Consider the following 19868-nt stretch of genomic DNA (forward strand, 5'->3'; position numbering starts at 1 on the left):
AATAGCCTATCGACCCAGCCATTGCCCCTCCAGAAAATGGACCCGCACACATTTGGGTTTTGTGGTGGGCAGGAGGTAGGAGGAAAGGGACCAGCATTTGTTGGACACTGATTGTACACCAAGTGCCATGCTTGTGCGTTACATAATCATGTCATTTTGGCATCCCAGCCACCCCGTGAGGTTCAGAGAAATGAAGTCGCAGTTCCAGGACCTCACCCAGTTATGTCTGACCACTGCCCCCTGCAGGTGCTGGATGCTGCTAAGCAGGCCACTGTAAACATGCCTCCAGTAAGCCTCAAAGTAGATGAAGCCCGTGTGTTCAGTCAGGAGCATATAGCCTTGACAACAGTCAAGGAAGGTGCGCCAGTATAAGCTTATCTGCTAGGCAAGTGCCAGCAGTGTGTCAGCCTTTCATGCTTAGCAGTCACATCCCTGCCCACAGTGGCACAGGAAGGGCAGAATAGCTAGAGCAGCCTCCAGGGTGGTGATCATGGCCGAAGGGTGCAGCTAGCTCATGTGGCCAGCAGCTATTCCAGCACCGTGAGTGCCAAGGAGGCTGCTAAGGCCAGGCTCCCGGACTAGGTGCAGACTGGACCAAGAAGATGAGTGACAGACAGTGGCAGCAGCCAGAAAGCAGTCACATCCCTGCCCACAGTGGCACAGGAAGGGCAGAATAGCTAGAGCAGCCTCCAGGATGGTGATCATGGCCGAAGGGTGCAGCTAGCTCATGTGGCCAGCAGCTATTCCAGCACCGTGAGTGCCAAGGAGGCTTCTAAGGCCAGGCTCCCGGACTAGGTGCAGACTGGACCAAGAAGATGAGTGACAGACAGTGGCAGCAGCCAGAGGGACATAAGGGCAGAGGAACCAGGGTCCAGGGTTCCATCTGGTAGAACTCGGGAAGGAGCAGGCTCTGAGCACACAGAACTGGGCACAGGTTTGAAATGCTTGATGCTGCTGACCCAAAGGAAGCACATGACCTCTCAGGCTGAGAACAGAAGGGGGAGCCCAAGAGAGAATTACAGGGACCGATGCCTACCTCTCCTGTGGGATTTTGTTCATGAAGCCAGGAGGGAGACTGAGTAACGTGTGTTACAGTCATTCTTTTGGCAATTTAAAAAGTCAGTTCCTTCTTTGGAACAAGTTCAGGATAATCTATGCAGAGTTACCTTCCCAACCTAGCTTTTCGAGGACAATATTTCATTCACCATTAAATGAAGGAGTATTTGGAGCCAGTTAACCTCAAATTCTGCCCATTGACTTTACCGTCAGGGTCTCCAGCTAGAATCTGTTGGAAACTATTAAGTGAGAGCATGTGCATCTCCCCTGTTTTACTCAGCTCAACTTGCTGTGACTTGAGCACTTCCCTACGTCCCCACTACCGGGTACAGGGCAAGTACCTTCATGTGCCTTGTTGACCTTGGGCAGGGGTGGTAGGGGCTATCTCACTGTCGTCTATTTGGGGACAAGGTTTTGTATCGTTTGAGCTTAGCACAAAACACAGTCAATCACATTCCCTGGGGGGTACTTCTTGAGACTCTTCTTGGACTAATGCAGTTGCTTGGACGGCAAACACTCTACCTTTTAAAAAAAAAAAAATCCCTGCTGAAACTAGATGCCGAGGTGAAAGGGAAGGACTGAAGACTTCCCGGCTTCCTCATCAAAAGGGCTGTTCCAGCTCTTGGGGCTTCAGCACCATTGAGTTCCCTCTCTCTGCACTGGCTTCCATCTCTCTTCTCACCGGCCTCTTGCTTTTAAGACATTCTCATGCTCAAGAATTACCCACCTTTAAAGAAAAAAGAAGCCTCCAACCCTGGTGGCCCCTAACTAGCAACCTATTTCTCTCTCCTTCCCTTCTTAATCAAAAACTTCCAAGAATCGTCCCCACTTGCAGGCTCTACCTCCTCACCTCCCATGCATGCTCTGACCTTTTCTCCCCTGACTTCTGTCTCCACCACTCTCTCGAATCAAAGGCTCCAGCCTCTCCGTTTCCAGATCCAACGTGCATGGTTCAGTCCTTGGCTTGCTCGACTTCCTCCTCTGTGAGATCTACCCTGGTGGCCGTACTCTCCTTTGAACTCTCTTCCCGCTCAGTGTCCTGACCCCATCTTTCTGGCTGGCTTTCTTCCTTTCTCTGGCTCCTTTTGGACCCCACCTCCTTTGATCCTTGTCATCCTGCAGGTTCCAGCCTCAGCCATCTTCTCTTCTTATTTGGCCTTTTGTCTAAGGATGGCCCTATCCCACACATGACCTCCTTGCTATCTACTGGTCACACCTAATGGGATGGGGGCAGGAGAGTGATTCAGGAAGAGCTTTGCAAGTTCCAAAGGGAAGCGCAGGGCATCCAGAGAGTCAGCCCAAAAGTGGATAGAGAGGAAGGCAGGCAACAAAGGAAAAACAGCTAAACAAACTTTTTTGACAACTGACAGCTACAGTTTACTGAGTTCCTGCTATGTGACATTCCCTGCCAGGCACTTTGAATAGGTCTCATCACCATCTACCTCCAGTCTTCACAACACCCCCGAAGGCAGGTGCTCCTATTATAATCACCATCATCTTAGAGATGAGGAAACTGAGGCTCAGCGCAGTTAAGCAACGCGTCTGAGGTCCCGTGGCCAGAAGGGGGCAGAGGCAGGACGCATTCATCCAGCTCCGAAGCATGCGCTCCTTTCCCTGGGCCTCAATGCCACCTCTCAGGCCCCTAGTCATCCTAGACCTCAACCCCACATGCCCATCCATGTCACATGACACGTCCTTCAAACTGTTCCTCAGACACTCAAAACCCAACAAGTCCCACACTGAGCTCAACATCTATGCCGTCTTCTCCCCCAAACCTCTTCCTCACCTTGTATTTCTCTCCAACCCCCGCCCAGCTCCCAAGCCCAAATCCTGGCAGTCAACCTTGAGGCTGCCACCTTCTGCACCCTCACCCCATAACCCACCAGTCAGTGACCCCTGGTGCGAGACTCCAGCTCCTAAATCATTCTCAAACCCATCCCACACAAGGGCTCTCCTCCTTACCTCTGGTTCCAGCAGTCTCACCCCTCTTTGTGCTGCTGTGTAGCTAAGTGCTAATCCCACCATCAGAACCCCTGGCCTTCTCCTGGTTCTGGAAATGGCATAGGAAGAGTGAGCAGTTTGCAGAAGCAAAAAGTGTATTTTTCTGCTTTTCTGTGTTATTACAAAATAAGCTTAATATCTTTGGAAGGAAATCATAGTGATGAGACCAAAAGTGTCTTGCTTATAGCTGAATCCTTGCACACATTCATGGTTATGTCCTTAGGATACATTTCTAAAGATGCAATTCCTGGGTTTTAAGGTATGCAAACTTTCACGTTTTTTGACATGTATTGCTTAATGCCACTGTCCTGAAAAGATTGTTCTTTCACTTTATGCTTCCCTAGTTCAAAAGTGTGCCTTTTACCCCCACCTAATGGGTTTTAGCATTCTTTGTAATCCTTGCTAATTACATGAATGAACAATTGATTATTTTTATTATTTGGATTTGCATTTCTTGAATTGTTAGTGATGTAGCCCTTTTTTTTTGTTTGTTTAACATGTTTATTGGCTATTTGGCATCTTCAGGATTTTATGCAAATATCTCAGAGAGGCCTTCCCTGGCCATTCCACTTAAAATTGAATAAAACAAAAGCAAAAATAAAACAAAATACTTTTTATCCTCTTTCCCTGCTTTATTTCTCTCCTTAGCACTCATCACCATCTAGCAGGCCATATATTTTGACGTATTTTTGTTTCCTCACCCACCCCTACAAAATATAAGCTCCAGGAAGGCTGAGGGAAGCTTTTGTCTGTTATGATCACTGGTGAATGGTGCCTGGCAAAGAGGCAAGCAAAAATATTTGCATCATATGTGAATACATTTTTCTTTTTCGGACAGTTTTTTACATTTCTAATCAGATTTCCTTTTATCTAATTTCCTTTTATCTCTTTTAACTATTTATCCTGTAAAGCCAAATCTACTGGTGAGTCTGATTTTCTCTATATCAGCTTCTCAAATCTTAATATGCACACAGATCACCTGGGATCTTGTTAAAATGCAGATTCTGATTCTGCAGGGCTGGGCTGGGGCCTGGGAGTACGCATTTCTAACAGCTTCCACACCACACCCATCCTCCGGACTCTTGGAACGCACTCAGAGTGGCAAGGCTCTAGGCAACCACCCAGCAGCCAATATTAGCACAGTCTCATGTGGATAGATAGTCAGGAATATTTGAGTTGCAGGAAATAAAGCCCAATTTACACTGCATTAACTAAAAAAATAAAAATAAAATAAAATAAAGATTTATTGGCTCACATAAGTTAAAAATCATAGCTTGAGGTTTGATCCATCCAGAGTTCTTATTTCAGATACTATATTTTTCACTTCTAAAATTTCCACTTGGTTCTTCTTAAAATTTTCTATTTCTCTGCTTAGATGTTCTTTCTTTTGATTTATCGTATTTGTATTTTCCTTTACCTCACTTGAGCATAGTTATAATAGCTGCATAAAGTTATTATCTGACAACTCCTCCATCACAGTCATCTCAGGGTTGGTATCTATTAATTGTTTTTTCCTTTGAGAATTTGTAATATTTTTCTGACTCTGCTACGTCAAGGATTTTTGTATAATATCCTGGACATTTTGAATATTATGTTGTATAAACTCTGTATTGTGTTATGTTTCTTTGAAGAATGTTGATACTTTCAGCTTAGCAGACAGTTAAACTTGGTTGGAAGTTTAATACTTTTGTATTTGCTCTGGGCATGTATCAGTTCAGTTCTTTAAACCTTAGTTACAAACTGCTTTCAGTTTGCCCCACACATACATGGTTCAGGGGTCAGCCAGAGATTTAGGTTTTTTATACACAGAATTAGGGTTCCTCTTCTCCGGCTGCTTACTTTCTGGGGTTCTCCCTTCATTCTCTGGAGACCCTGGCTGTCCCAAGACTTCTTTCCCTGGCTCCTCCAGAATCAAAGTCAGTGGGTTTTTTTATTACAGTTTTAGCCACCAGCCACTACCACTGCCATGACTATCTTCAATGTAAATCCACAAAAAAGGGGGAGGGAGACACCCCATGCCAGTGTCTTGCTACAGGTTTCAACACTATTCCAAAAACTTACTAATTTGTTCAGTTTCAAGAACTCTCAGGTATTTTTCTATTTTATTCAGTCTATAGCTGCTATGTGTGGGACACTCGATTTGTTGGTTGTTCATTACTGCACACCAGAACTAAATAAGCCCCCATCTAGAGTTCTTGGCTCACCTGTGTTGGTTCTACTCTCTGACTGACACCTCAAAGTGAGAGCCTCTGAAAGTTCCAGCTTACATTCTCCCAGATCCAAATCCAGCTGGAAAGGAGTGCTTCATTAAAACAACATGTAGACCACAGTGCTGGTTTTCACTCTTGTCCCAAGTTGTGTCACATGCTTTCTCTGAACCAGTCACCATGGCCAGGAGAATACCATTCTGTGAGTGGTCAGTTCTAAATCACCTGCTCACTCCTTGAGTAAGAGGTGTCACGTAGAGCAAGCATAGAGGATAGGAAATAAAAGGATGTTGACAAGAAAAAAATATCACAGATGCCCACTACAATGGGGGATAGGACAGGGAGTAATAAATACATGTATCAGTCCAGAAACTCAAGGACTAATCTGATTTCTACTCCTTAACTAGCTGTGTGGCTTTGAATTTGTCCTTCTCCCTCTGGGCCAATGTTTCCTTGTCTAAGAACTAGATGATTTCTCAGTTTCCTTCCTGCTCCAACCTTCCCTGTCTCTTAAAAAAGTCTGTTATGTGTTAAAAGAGTTTTTGTTTACAGAAATCTAAACCACTCCAACAGCACACTTCAACTAAACCTAACCCTGTTTTAAACACATAAATGATGGTTTCTCACCATAGAAGAAGAAAGCCTCGCATTGGTTGTTGTCCTTGTCTCTTCTCTTAACCTTTTCTCTTTTCTGTCCAAACGTTTTTTTGCCAACAGCACACTTCAACTAAACCTAACCCTGTTTTAAACACATAAATGATGGTTTCTCACCGTAGAAGAAGAAAGCCTCGCATTGGTTGTTGTCCTTGTCTCTTCTCTTAACCTTTTCTCTTTTCTGTCCAAACGTTTTTTTGCCTATTCCCCCACTCAACCTTAAACCCAATTCTGTCCATCTCAATTTGCCTTCCTGCCTCAAATAAGTCTTTCTAGCTGTAATTTCTTACTTCAGATCCATAAAAGCAAATTTCCTCCCAAACATTATCCTTCAAAAAAAAAAAAAGATTTAACTCTATGCCTATATTTTGGATAAATGGTTTATTTTGCATTGGCTATTAGTGTTATTTATTAACGTACACTTGAACATCTAGCAGAAATTTTGATATATGTAATCACTTGATTAAATAGTGTGTGAACAGAATAGAAATTATTTCATTTTCTTCAACCAGTACCTTAAATATGTTCTGTCGAACATGTAAAAGTCTTAGAACAATTTTACCATATTTACCCCCTTCTAACTTACATGCTAATGGATACATGTATTTTACTTCTCAGTACATATTTTTCAGCCACACTTTCATCATTGTTATTGATGAAAACAACCAATACGCGTTTATATTTACCTGCATCAGCACCCTTCTCAGCACTCTGAATTCCTTCCTGCAACTCTGAGTTTTCATTGAGTCTCATTTTTCTTTTGCCTAAAGAACACTCTTGGGTGTTTTTTGTTTTTTGTTTTTTTGGTTTTTTAGTGCAGGTTCTTTGCAACAAATTTACTCAGGTTGTGTTTGTCCTAGATGTCTCTAATTTACCTCAATTTTTGAAGGGTGTATTTTCTAGGTAGGACTCTAAGTTGGCAGCCATTTTCCGTCAGCACTTGGATAACATTTTTCCATCTTTGCCTTCCATGTCGTTGTGGAGACATCAGCTGTCAGCATTACTGTGTTCCTCCAGTGTTAGTCTCTCTCTTTTCTCTAACTGCTTGTAAGGTGTTTCTTTCTGTCTTTAAGATGTCTCTACATCTTTAAGATACTGTCTCTTTGTTCAACCATTTACTATAATTTGCCTACGTGTGGTTTTCTTTATATTTTATCCTGCTTGGGGTTTATATGATTCTTGAATCTGTGACACAGAAACCATTAGCTATTAACTCCTCAAAATTACTTCCCCTCTGCTCTTTCTCTCCTTTCCCTCCAGGATGTCAATCATACATGTGCTAGGCCTTTTTGCAAACTTTTCACAGTATGTCACTTGTCTCATGCTTTTTCTCTTTCACAAACTTTTATCTCTCCCTGCTTCACACTGTATGTTTTCTTCTGACGTATTGCCTAGTTCACTGTTTTTCTTCAGTGAAGTCTAATCTTCCTTTCAGTTCTTAATTTTGTTATTGCATTGGAAAGCCATTCATTCTTTTCTCGTTCTCCTCAAAATTCTTAATCTTGTCTTTTAATTCTCTCAACATATTAAACAATTTTTTGAAGTCCTTGTCTGATAGAGCCAATACGTGGATCCCCAGCAGTCTGTTCTGTCTGTCATTCACTCTTGGTTTATGATCACATGGTCTTGTCTCCTGGGGTGCCACGTTTTTATTGAGGGCCAGATATTGAACAGGAAAAACTGTAGAAATAATTTGAGGCTCTGGATAATGTTATCTCCCTCCAGAGAGAATCACTGTTTGATTCTGGCAGACAGCTAGGCTAGGCGTGCTAGAAGTCAATTCAATAATTCAATAAGGATGAGATCATTTAAGACTGAGCTTCAGTCCCTGGCAGAGCTAGGCTATTTCTGGTCGACCCTTACTCCGAAGACAGAGCCTTTCAGAGTTCTAACCCAGAGGCTAGAGCATTTACTGGGACCTCTTTTTCTCGGCAGGCTCGAAGTCTAATTTTTAAACCCCAGCCCTATGAGTCTATAAAAGCTTTGTTCAGCTTCTCAGCCACACTTTCAGCAACAAATGCCCTTGAAGGAAAAGCAGCCCAAACTGCTGCACCTTCCTCTCTGTATTTCCTCCTCTCCCAGATCTCAGCCTGCAACTAATTACTGCCTTTATGGCTCTCCAGTGCTTTCAGACACATGGGTTTTTTTGTTGGTTTTGTTTGTTTGGGGTTTTGGGGTGTTTTTTTTTTAAGTGTTTTGTACAGATTTCTCACTTGTGGGTATTGAATTATATCAAATGATTTTTCTGCATCCATTGATATGATCATATTTGTTTTTCTTCTTTAATCAAATCATGTGGTTAGGTTACACATTACATTATTGGATGAATTTGTTTTAGGATTAAAGGTTTATTCAGGTTTTCTTCTACTTTCAGAGTCAATTTGATCTCTCATGGTTTCTTTAAAAGTATCCATTTTATCATATATCCAAATTTATTGGCATAAAGCAGCTCATGGTATTATCTTACTATCTTTTTAACCTCTTCTTTTCTGTCTTAATTGTTTGGTAAAATTCAACAGTGGAGCATCTGTGCTTCGTGTTTCCTCTGTAGGATTGTTTTTAACTACTAATAGATATAGAAATATTTAGGTTATCTATTTCTTGGTAGTTTTGATCTGTTTGGTAGTTTGTATCTTTCAAGGGATTTGTCCAATATTTCTAAGTTGTCAAATCTACCGGCAAAATGTTGTTCATAATATTACCATTTTCATATCTATAGAATCTGTAGTAATGTCATCTCTCTTGTTCTGGATACTGGTAATTTGTGTCTTCTCTTTTTTTTTTCCTGATCAATCTTGCTAGACATTTGCCAATTTTTATTATATTTCCAAAGGAACAACTTTTGCCTTTGTGGATTACCTTCACTGTATGTTTATTTTCAATCTAAATTAGTTTTTGTTCCTGTCTTTTTAAAATTTTCTTCTTTATACTTTCTTTATGTCATTCTTCTGTTCTTTTTCTAACTTCTTAAGGTGGATGCTTATCATATTAACTGTCAATCATTTTCCTTTTCCAATTTATTAAAAGTTATAAAAGCATTTAAAGATATATACACTTTCAAACATTATTTTAGATATATTCCTCAATTGTTGGTATTCAGTGTTTTCATTGTTGTTCAAGTCTTAATATTTTCTACCATCCTTTATGGCTGCTTCTTAAGCCTACGAATTATTTCTAAGTGTATTTCCTGATCTCCGAATGAATGACTTCACTTTGGCTTTCTTTTTTTGATTTCTGATTTTAAAATACTATCTTCAGAGAACATGTTCTATGTCATATTGATCATTCGCATATGTTGAGCCTTGCTATGTGGCCTCGTATGTGATCAGTTTCTGTAAATGTTCCACCTGTGTGTGAATAATAGGTATATTTTCTTTCTGCACCCACCCACTAAAACTCGTTAATCATATCGTTAAAATACTCTAAATTCTTAGTAATTTATTGCAGCCTCCAGCTGCTCTATGCTGGGCTCCCACAATCTTCCAAGCACAAATCTTTCCTCACTGGGCCCCACCTTCCATGCAGACCCCGGTGTCTTAGCAGTGGCTTCTCCAGACCAAGAGGGATACACTAGGACCCAAGTCCCCCCACTCCCCACACAAGCTGAAATAAGGTGCTGGAGCTCCTCCATAAGACAGTTTGGTCAGCACTGTCATGTTGCTATCTCTCGGGTTGTGTTTGAGATGGAGAAGTGGAGTGGGAGGAGATGCAGTCAGAGGAGGGGGAGGCCAGCCCCTGGCCAGTCACACCTCCACACTGGAATCAGCCCTGTGCGCAGGGAGGAGGAGAGTTGTAACTGGGAACGGGGACACCGGGCTGCACTGCAGATAGTGATCATTGGCCAGAATTGGCCTTTATGACATCAAAGAATGGCCCAAAAAGCTATGGAAGCTACCCAAGGATTTCATCCAGGGGAGGAGAAAATCAGAACCCACAAAGCAAGTTTAAAAGGGCAGTAAGAAAAAAGAATAAAGTTGGTTTCTCTATGCCCAGTTGATTGAGTAAATACATATTTTTAAAGGTCTGGGGTACAGCCAGATTCTAAACTCCCATTTGTTCCCAACAACACCCATTATATACAAAACCTATATAAGTTTAATAACTTAACATTAGTAGAACCCTTACTCCATGGCAGGCATTACTCTAAGCTTTCTATGTGTATTCACACATTTAATCTTCAGTGGTCTTCTGGGGTAGTTACTAATATTACTATCCCCATTGTACAGGTGGGCAGAGAGAGGCTAAGTCCTCACCCAGGGTCCCAAAGCTAACATGCAGAGCAGCCGGGATTGGACCACTGCCCTCTATGGCCTGTCCCAGGGCACTTGAAAGCAGATGCAGAAGACTGGTGTGTGCTGGTCTTTTCGCCTTGATCCTTCAGAACATCATCTCTCAGCCAGGAGTACACATCAAAGTCATTCTGCACATTTTTCAAAATGCACAAGCCAGGACTCAGCCAGATCTATTCCAGGGAAGGACCATGGAATGGATATTTAGAGTAAAGACCCCAGCAACCTGGGTGTTCGTAAGAGGTGCCTGTAATCCTATGAGGCCTCGTTATGAACAAAATGTCCTCTTGCTGTTCCTTATGCAATTTGCTCTCCCTTTAAAAACTACCTTTAAGCATATTTTATGTGTTTTGCCTTCTAGTTTCTTCCTTTAATCAAACCAGATGTCAAAGAGGCAGTAGAAAGGAAAGTATCTGCTTGGGAGTCAGTAATGTCTGAGAAGGAAGACGTAAACAAGAAAAAAAAGAACGTGGCCGATGCCAACGTGTCTGGGTTTCCTCTTGCCCAAGAACAAGAGGACACCGAAGGGGACATCCAGAAGGACACTGAAAAGCAATTGGCCCAGAAGTTTAAAATCTATGAGTTGAGTTTAAAAGATATCCAGAACATTCTCATGTGCTGGGACCGGAAGCAAGGAGTTCTGCTGCTGCACTCAGGGATGGAGGACGTGTCCCATGAGCCCGATGACCAGCGCCAGGTGCCATCGGGTGGGCGCAGGGGCCGCAAGGAGCGGGAGAGGGAGCGCTTGGAGAAGGAGCGCTTGGAGAGGGAGCGGCTGGAGAGGGAGCGCCTGGAGAGGGAGCGAGTGGAGAGGGAGCGTCTGGAGAGGCTGAGGGCCATGGAGGAGCGGAGCAACGGGGATGGAGAAGGCGATGAGGACCACGAAGGCAAGAAGGATCTGGGTGTGCCGTTCCTCAACATCCAGTCTCCAGACTTTGCAGGCTCAAGCTGGAAGCAGGCCCTGGAGAATGACAGGCTTCCCAAAGGGGATCAGGTACAACCTCTCCTCCAGGGGGCAGAAGTAACAAATCAGGTAGCAGATGTCATGCTACTCATCACTAAAAGTGTTTCTTTCTACCTAAAATCCATGTCACCTTAACTGCATTAATCTCTGATTAATGCCCCTTAGAATTAAGATAATAATGGCTAAAAGGTCCTTTATCTACTTGACAAAAGAAAATGTATAGGAAGTTCCACAGATCTAATTTATTCCATCTAACCTCATAAAAAGCCACCTGTGTGGTTGATTTTTAATATTGACAGTACTGGTGCTACGAGATGGCAAGGCAGATGTTCTTTGGGGTGAAGGCAGATGTTCTTTGAGATTTCAACTACTCCAAAATCTTTTTCCCACAAGCCTCCCTCCTACAGTGGCAGAAATTATTCTATTGATAGCTTTTTCATTCCTATGAACAAAAGCATTGCAAATCCAAAAGCCACCTTTGGTAGTGATTTGGAGAGGAGGATTATTAAAGCCTTTTGTCCAGGGACAAACTTTTTCTGCACAGAACTAGAAAGTAAATACTTTAGGCTGCAGGTCATACACTCTCTGTCACAACGACTCAACTCAAAGCGACCTCCAGCAATATGTAACCGAATGGGCATGACCGTATTCTAATACATTTGTATTTACAAAAACAAGTAGAAGCGCAGATGTGGCCAGGGGCCACAGTTTGTCAACCTCTGGTTTAGTTTATCAGAAACTAGATGCAACCTTAAAAAGTAGACAACATGCCCTGAGAGGGCCTTACAGCAGGTGAGGGTCAGTGGGAAGATGCAAGTAATTCCTCGAGAGGGCAGGCGTGACATGATGTGGCCTCACAGTAAGAGTCCTGCTGCTGTGGTTCAGGGTGGCCCCAGCAGAGGAGAAGTCATTGGAGGACACACACAACACCAGCTTCATTCATCTCAGTTTGGCCTCAGGCCAGCCTTAGGTAAGGAATTGTGGTGATTGTTTTTTTCAGAAATATGTTCTTTGAAAAAGAACTACAGCAAGAACATCTTTTGCCTTGTTGTGTACACTTCACATTCCAGGTCATAGGTTAGTATGTGGCCTGAAGAACTCCCTGACTCTGGTATTTAATAATTGGTACAAATTATTTATCTCTTTCTTCACAGACATTGTAAATCCTGGGAGTTACCTCTAGCTACATATTAGCCAGGAAAAGCCTTTAGCTCCCTGACCCACAGAATGAGAAACGCGGGATTACATGAAGGGTAGCTGGTTACATGCTAGGCCTGAAAGGCCCCTTGGTCCATAAAATGGACACTCAGGTGGGCTATAACATTTACTGTTGTGATAACAGCAATTAAGCTAGGGACCGTATGCTTATTCTGACGGTCTTTACATGCTGGGAAAGAAGTTGGTACTAAATTGTCAACCCACCTTCTCTGGAGATCACTCTTTCATCTATCAGAGCAGAGTGGGAGAATGCTGCAGGAATCAATTTTCTCTCTCTCTCAAGTTTCTTTTTGACTTTTCATCATTCCCATTCTCTACCCCATTCCCAGAACCTTTGTTGTTGTTGTTTTTTTTTTTTCTTTGCTGTATTTGATCTGCTCCCATCTTAACTTTCTTTCACCAGTATAAGGTAAGAACATTTTTAAAAAGAAAGAAAGAAAAGAAAAACTAACACGGAATCTGAAAATAGATGGAGCAACTCTATACTGTGGACATCAGAACCTTAAGAACTGATCCCTTTAAATTAAACAGAGATTTATTCAGTGCCTACTATGTGCTAGGCCATGTGTTGTATCTACCTGATTCCTGTTCTCATTTACAGTCCAATTGCAAAGACAGACAATAGACAGTCACAGTAAAGTGTGACAAGGGCTATAATAAGACAGGCATGGGGTTTTGCACAGGAAATTAACAATGAGCCTTTCCTTTAGATCCTGGACATCCTGGGTCTGGGTTCCTCTGGACCACCCATTCCACCTCCTGCCTTATTCTCAATCATCTCCTACCCTGTGAAGCGGCTGCCTTTGGCCACAACAGATGTCCTGAAGCATTTTGTGTTTGTGGTCCCACCATCTGATGAGCTCTCCCTAGTGGACGAAAAAAAAGAAGTAGAAACAGAATTAGAGCTCTCAGCCACCATGATCGCTATGAAGGTAAATCGTGCGCAGCTTGTTCTCCTGACCTTGGCAGGACTTCACAGGGCAGGGAGGGAAGGTCACCCACCACACGGCCAAAAATTGAGTCTGGTGTGAGTTGTTGTGCTCACTGAGGTGTATTTTCCCTCGACTTGTTGGTGATTGTATCAGTCGATTTTCTGTCACTGATAACAGAATACCTGAAACTGGGTAGTTTATAAAGAAATTAAATTTATCTCCTATAGTTTTGGAGGCTGGGAATTCCAAGGTCCAGGGAACACATCTGTTGAGGTCCTTCTTGGTGGGAACTCTACAGAATCCTGACACCAGGGTGTCACATGGCAGGAATGCCCAGAGCACTTTCATGTCCTCTCCTTATAAAGCCACCAGTTCACATCCAAGATAACCCATTGCTCCATGATTAATCCATTCACAAGGGCACAGTCTTCATGATCCAATCACCTCCCAAAGGCCCCACCTTTCAAATACTGTAATCAGATTTCCCACCCTCTTAACACTGTTACAATGGGAATCAAGTTCCCAACACATGAACTTTTGGGGAACACTTTCAACCTGTATAGTCTGTTTCTGTTGCTTAAACCAGGAATACCTGAAACTGGGCAATTTATAAAGAAACAATATTTATTGCTTACAGTTTCATTGGCTGGGAAGTCCAAAGTCCAGGGAACACATCTGGTGAGGGCCTTATTCTTGGCTTGTTCTACATAGTGATGCAGGGTCACACAGAACGGATGTCTGAGCAGAGAGAGAGAGAGAGAGAGAGCTTCTCATGCACTTGCCTTTTTAAAGCCATCAGAACTATGCCATGACCACCATTAAACCATCAATGGATTAATCCATTCACTTCTCAATTACCATAATAGTATTTCCCACCCTCTTAGCAACTATCACAGTATGGAGTAAGTTTCAAAATGCTTAACTTTGGGGGGACACAATTCAATCCATGGCACAACTTATAGGGATCCTGCCTAAAGACCCTCCCTGATCTTCCCTAAACTGTGCCTTCCCTAACTTGTCCTACTCCCCAAGCAGAGACTGAAAATGATTGATTGTCATCTTCCAACCTTTCCAATCCCCATGGAGTGTTTAGGGAACTTGTCAAATTATTCTGAAGCTTATCTGCAAGAAAAAATAAGCAAATCTAGCTCTTTTTAAAAGAGATTAAAATGCATTGTGAGCTAAGGTGATTCACAGTGTTTAAGAATATAAGAATCAACAAGCTAAGGGAATCCACATCACTAGAGAAAGGACGGATGATTAAATAATGATGGCAACATTTTTTTTATCTCCATGCCTGCTACAATATAGTATAATAAATTCCAGCTGGATTAAAAATATAAATAATCAAAATAAAATAATATAGAAATAGAAGAAAATATATACAATTCATAGAATAGATCACAAAGGAAAATAGATTTAACCAATAATAGGCAGAAATATATATATATATTAAAATTTATAGAGGGGCTTTTATTTCAAGAGAAGAATGGTGTCTATAGAATAGATCACAAAGGAAAATAGATTTAACCAATAATAGGCAGAAATATATATATATATATATATATATATTAAAATTTATAGAGGGGCTTTTATTTCAAGAGAAGAATGGTGTCCAGAATTTGAATATCTCTACACAGCCTCCTACAAACCATGCACATCAGAAAAGGGAGCAAATAAAATCTCCCGTAGGCCCTGCCTATGGCTTAATTAGGTGACAGAGACTACCCCAAACTTCAATTTACCAGGAAATCAACACCAGAGGTCAGTGGCATGGGTGGGTGTGCCTCACCAGAGCAGAAAGTCGACAGTAAAATTTCAAAAAAAAAAAAAAGAAAGAAAGAAGAAAAAATGCCACCATCATCAGAGGTTACTTTTGCACCAATTTCTTATTCTGAAAATTGGCCATGAAAAAGAAAGAATTAAGCATTCTTTAACCTGTCATTTTAGGAAGAACTCTAATTCTTCCCCAGCTGATGAATGAAAGCTCTTCGTTCTAGAAGAATGGCAGTTTAAAATTATAGAAAGAATGATAGAATTAGAAAATCACTATTTTGTTATTCCCAGTGAAATACAAGTGGTCTCTGACCTATGATGGTTCAACTTACAATTTTTTGACTGTACAATAGCATCCATACAATCATTCTGCTATCCACTTTCAGTACAGTGTGTAATAAGTTACATGAGATATTCAACACTTTATAAAATAGGCTTTGTGTTGGATGACTTCACCCAATTGTAGGCTAATGTAAGTGTTCTCAGCACGTTTCAGGTGGAGTAGGCTATGCTATGATGTTCAGTAAGTTAGTGTATTAAATACATCTTCAACTTACAATATTTCTAATTTATGAGGGATTATTCAGGATGTAACTGTTATCGTAAGTCCAGGAGCATCTGTAATTGATTAAGGATCATCAATGAATGCAAAAAGCAGTAGGTGAAAGTTTGTTAGGGAACAAGACACACCAGCCAGAACACCATATCACAGGTGACTGGCTAACTGCAAAGGGAACAGTGTACTTTACAACAGGCAGATCTGGCAGACACAGTCCTGGCCACATGAACACACTTTTGCATTTGTAACCATGAGTCAGCCTGACATTATGTGTCCCGTGTTGTGATGGAGTATGGAGTACATGGCATCACCTTGAATTTAACCAAGCTTTTAAGCCTAATTTTCAGTTTACAGGAAATACAGGGAATAAAGGAATAAATTAAATGACACTGTGAGAACAGTCAGAAAAATTCAAGCTACGGGATATCCCATAAGAATACGATCTGGTCTCTCCACAAAATCAATGTGACTGAAAGGGAGTGCAAGGGTCTAGATTAAAAGATTCTAAAGAAACAACAACAGAACACAACATAGGAACCTTGATTACATAATTATTTGGAGGAAAATGGATATAAAAGACATGCCTGGGACAAATAGGAAATTTTTAATATGTGCTGGAATGATATTATAGAACTGTTCATTTTCTTAGGTGTGATAATAGTATTGTGATAGTGCAGGAGAACGTCCTTGCTCTGAGGAGATGCAAGTATTTCAAGGCAAAAAGTCATCATGTCTACAACTTACTTGCAAATGGTTCATAAGAAAAAACAATAGATAAAGTAAATATGGCTAAATGTTAATAACTGTTATAACTAGTTATTACTATACTAGGCCTTCAACTGTGAAAGTTTTCTAAAACAGAAAGATGGAAATGATAAATAAATTAAAAGGCAAAAATAAAAGAGAAAAAGTTTTATCAGGAAACATGAAAATACTGCTAGAAAAATGGGAACTTCTTCTTAAACATGCCAGATTATCTCTACTCCTTTCCAAAACAGTAAGAATTTTTTTTTTAATATACAAATCCTAAGAACAAAGAGAAGGGGAGAGGAGATGATGGTGAATAGAACATGCCACCATATTTCTAATCTAAAAATTTAGAAAGTAGACAACAAGCATGCAGGGGTAACTGGTCTAGCAATGCCGAGAAAACTGGAAGCCCAGCTGGCTATGGTGGGATACTGTCAGGAGCTAAAACTCTACTTCCACATGCTCCCTGCCAGATTTGAGCTTTCTTCTTCTTGGGGAATGGGGTGCCAAGGGAAAGACTGGTCCTGTTACCACCACGTGAGACTGGGCCCTGCCCCTCTCGAGGCTTCCTGACCCTGCAGTGCCATCACCCCAGACTGCAGACGTGTGCTAGGCGTCTCTGTCTTCTATCTGTGTGTATGTGAGTATTTAAGACCTCGTGCTCATTTTTAATTAAGGCTCAAGAGGAGCAGAACTCCTCACCTAAGGGGAGTAGACAAAAAATGAAAGAGAAACCAGAGCAAATCCATGAGACTCAGAAGGACAAGCGTCGCATGGCCGTCAACAAGAAGGGCCTCTCTGCGGGAACTGATGGAACCATTGCCCCCCTGTCAGACACAGACCAGAGCAACGTCAGTGGGCAGCAGTCCCAGGAGAAAATCATCAGGTGGGCCTCTGAGCAACCTGGGGAGGGGAATGCTGAAGCCCCAGATCGAGGGTGCGGCTGTCACAGCACCAGATGGGGACAGGGCTGTCCTGCCTGTGGGGCCCTGTGGCCCACCATGCCTAACTCCAGCAAGATCGGACTTCTCCCAGGCAGCTCTCCTGTCTTCTCTTGGCCAGAAGGAAGCACTCTCACTTTAGCACCAGATGGGGACAGGGCTGTCCTGCCTGTGGGGCCCTGTGGCCCACCATGCCTAACTCTAGCAAGATTGGACTTCTCCCAGGCAGCTCTCCTGTCTTCTCTTGGCCAGAAGGAAGCACTCTCACTTTAAAAAACCCATGTGGTCATTTGCAGGGTGAACCACTTCCGGTGGATCGTGCCAGCCAATGGTGAGGTAACGCTGCAAGTGCACTTCTCTTCCAACGATCTTGGTAACTTTGACCAAACATTTAACTTTGAGGTCCTTGGAACTCGCCGCCAGTACCAGCTTTACTGTCGGGGTGTCTGCTCTTACCCGTACATTTGTCAAGACCCAAAGTAAGTGTATTTTATTTTAAAAGAAAAGGTTGATAGGTACATTTTAGTTTTCCCCCATGGTACTTTGAACAAGGTGGCTCTTAATAACAATGTGGAGCTGGGACAGCATCCCAGACCCTCTTCTTGTATCAGTCTTCAGTGTCTTGGACATTGACCAAGAGCCACGGGGATGATGTGATACCACGGGGCATTCCCAGACTGAGATAAAGACATTGATAACAAGTGTAAAAAGGAAGGGAAAAAGTCTTCCTTTGGGCAGGTAAGTTTGTTTATTTAATTATTAAGCAAATTTAAACCAGTTTCGTATTTACTATGCATCCTCTGATATGAATATATGTGTACATCTCCATGGGCAGACTTGTTTCTGAGCTGCTGAACACTGCACAGCTCGTGCACAACAAACAGGCACCTGGCTGAGCAAGCCAGCGGGGCAACTCCCCCTAGAGAAAGGACCTTTCATAGCTGGCCCACCAAGGGGAGCATTTTTGCAATCCTCACCAAAGGGCCACACTGGACCAAGGAACTGAGAAACTAATTAATTACCTACCAGAACTAGTTTTCCATAGGGATCCTCAGGAATCTTTCTAGCCAGATGCACTAAGACAGAACATCCGAGTCAGCTCTGTCATCAGCCCTCATTAGGAAAGCCACCACTGGGAATCTTTTTTCTCAGGGTCAAACCATACTATCTCCTCTGAGAGCAGAGGGCTGGGATAAAGGTTCAACAGAGATCCTCTAACTGAGGCACCTTGTCTCCAGACACTTAGACCGTTTGCTGAACAGGGAGTGTTGGGTTTATGTGACCATCACGTGGCAGCATTGAGCTTCCACTCAGGGAGCCTCTCCCCATCTCTTCCTCCCCTGTGTTCAGAGTGGTCTTCCCTCAGCAGAAGATGGACATGAAGATAAATGAGGTCATCTTTAAGAAGTATATTATGAAGATGGAGAGGTTTTACTTCGGGCCACTGCTTTGTGGAAAATCAAGAGATAAGTAAGAGTTCTGTTATTTCAAAGCATATTACAGACTCCTGGATTGGGCTCATAAATAGCACGAGTGTGGGTGCCATATAGATGTAGCTTTTGCTAATGCTGCCTCAGTTAGCCCTGGACCACAAGTCGGGGAAACTGTGTCCTTGTGTTCCAAGTTCTGCTAGCACCAAATAAATGGGGTTGTCATTCTCCCAAATGGGAAAGCCTGGGAGAGGTCCAGGTTTCAGAAAAGTAGGATCAAGAGTTCACTTTGGAATATGTTAAGTTTGAGATGCTTGGGAGTTTTCTCTAGTAGCCACATAAAGCAGGGAATAGTCTACACAATTTGGGTTCCCAAAGGAGGGGTCTGTCTTCAAGACAACAAAAGCCATGGGAGTGAATGAGATTGCCTAAGAGGAGAATGTACAGTGAGAAGAGAAGACCCAAGGAGGGAGGCCTGAAGATCTACCACACACAAGAGGAGGAGCCAGCAAAGGGGATGAGAAACAGGGCCAGAGCTATGGGAACCAGGAAAGGTGCTGCCGTGGAGCACTGGGAAGAGGGCACGGTGGCTGCAGGGAGGGCAGAAAGATGAAGACACAGTCATCCACAGGGTTCAACAATGTGGAGGTCGCTAGGGGCCTTAGCCAGAGTCCTGGGGGGAGTTCTGGGGGTGAGGCCCAAGCAAGGTGAGTCGAGGAGTCAGTGGGAGGTGAGAGAATGGAGACAGGTGTGAAAAGAACTCTCTGGAAAAGCATGGCTGTGAAGGGAGGGGAGGGAGACAGAGTACGGGGAAGGCCATTTGCAGGCTGCTGTTTTATGATGTCCTATACCAAGGGGATGGAGGGAGTCAGAGTTTCAGGAGAAAGTGGGGGCCGTGAGTGGCACAGCTCCCTGAGACAACACAATGGGAAATGGGGACACTGGCCTTTGCCAGGAGGAGGGACTGTCATCTCATACGACAGGGGTGAAAGGTGAGATGGCTTCAGGTAAAGGTAGGTTTACAGATTTGGTCGGAATGGTGAGGAGATTCCAATGCAACTATGTCTATTTTCTCCATGACAAACGATGTG

The 19868-nt window shown here is 42.7% G+C and overlaps 1 protein-coding gene across 1 annotated transcript in view; it reads left to right on the forward strand.

The window, feature by feature from the left end:
• Positions 1–19868, forward strand: part of LOC103592481 (hydrocephalus-inducing protein homolog) — a 66508-nt gene that overhangs the window by 26228 nt on the left and 20412 nt on the right. The window contains exons 7-12 of the mRNA XM_008575222.1: positions 169–358; positions 2457–2584; positions 10569–11201; positions 17084–17292; positions 17644–17826; positions 18698–18817. Of these exons, the coding sequence (XP_008573444.1) occupies positions 169–358; positions 2457–2584; positions 10569–11201; positions 17084–17292; positions 17644–17826; positions 18698–18817 (1463 nt within the window). The remainder of the gene's footprint in view (positions 1–168; positions 359–2456; positions 2585–10568; positions 11202–17083; positions 17293–17643; positions 17827–18697; positions 18818–19868) is intronic.

This window comes from Galeopterus variegatus, unplaced genomic scaffold (assembly GCF_000696425.1).
Source record: "Galeopterus variegatus unplaced genomic scaffold, G_variegatus-3.0.2 Scaffold1157, whole genome shotgun sequence".
NCBI lineage: Eukaryota > Metazoa > Chordata > Mammalia > Dermoptera > Cynocephalidae > Galeopterus > Galeopterus variegatus.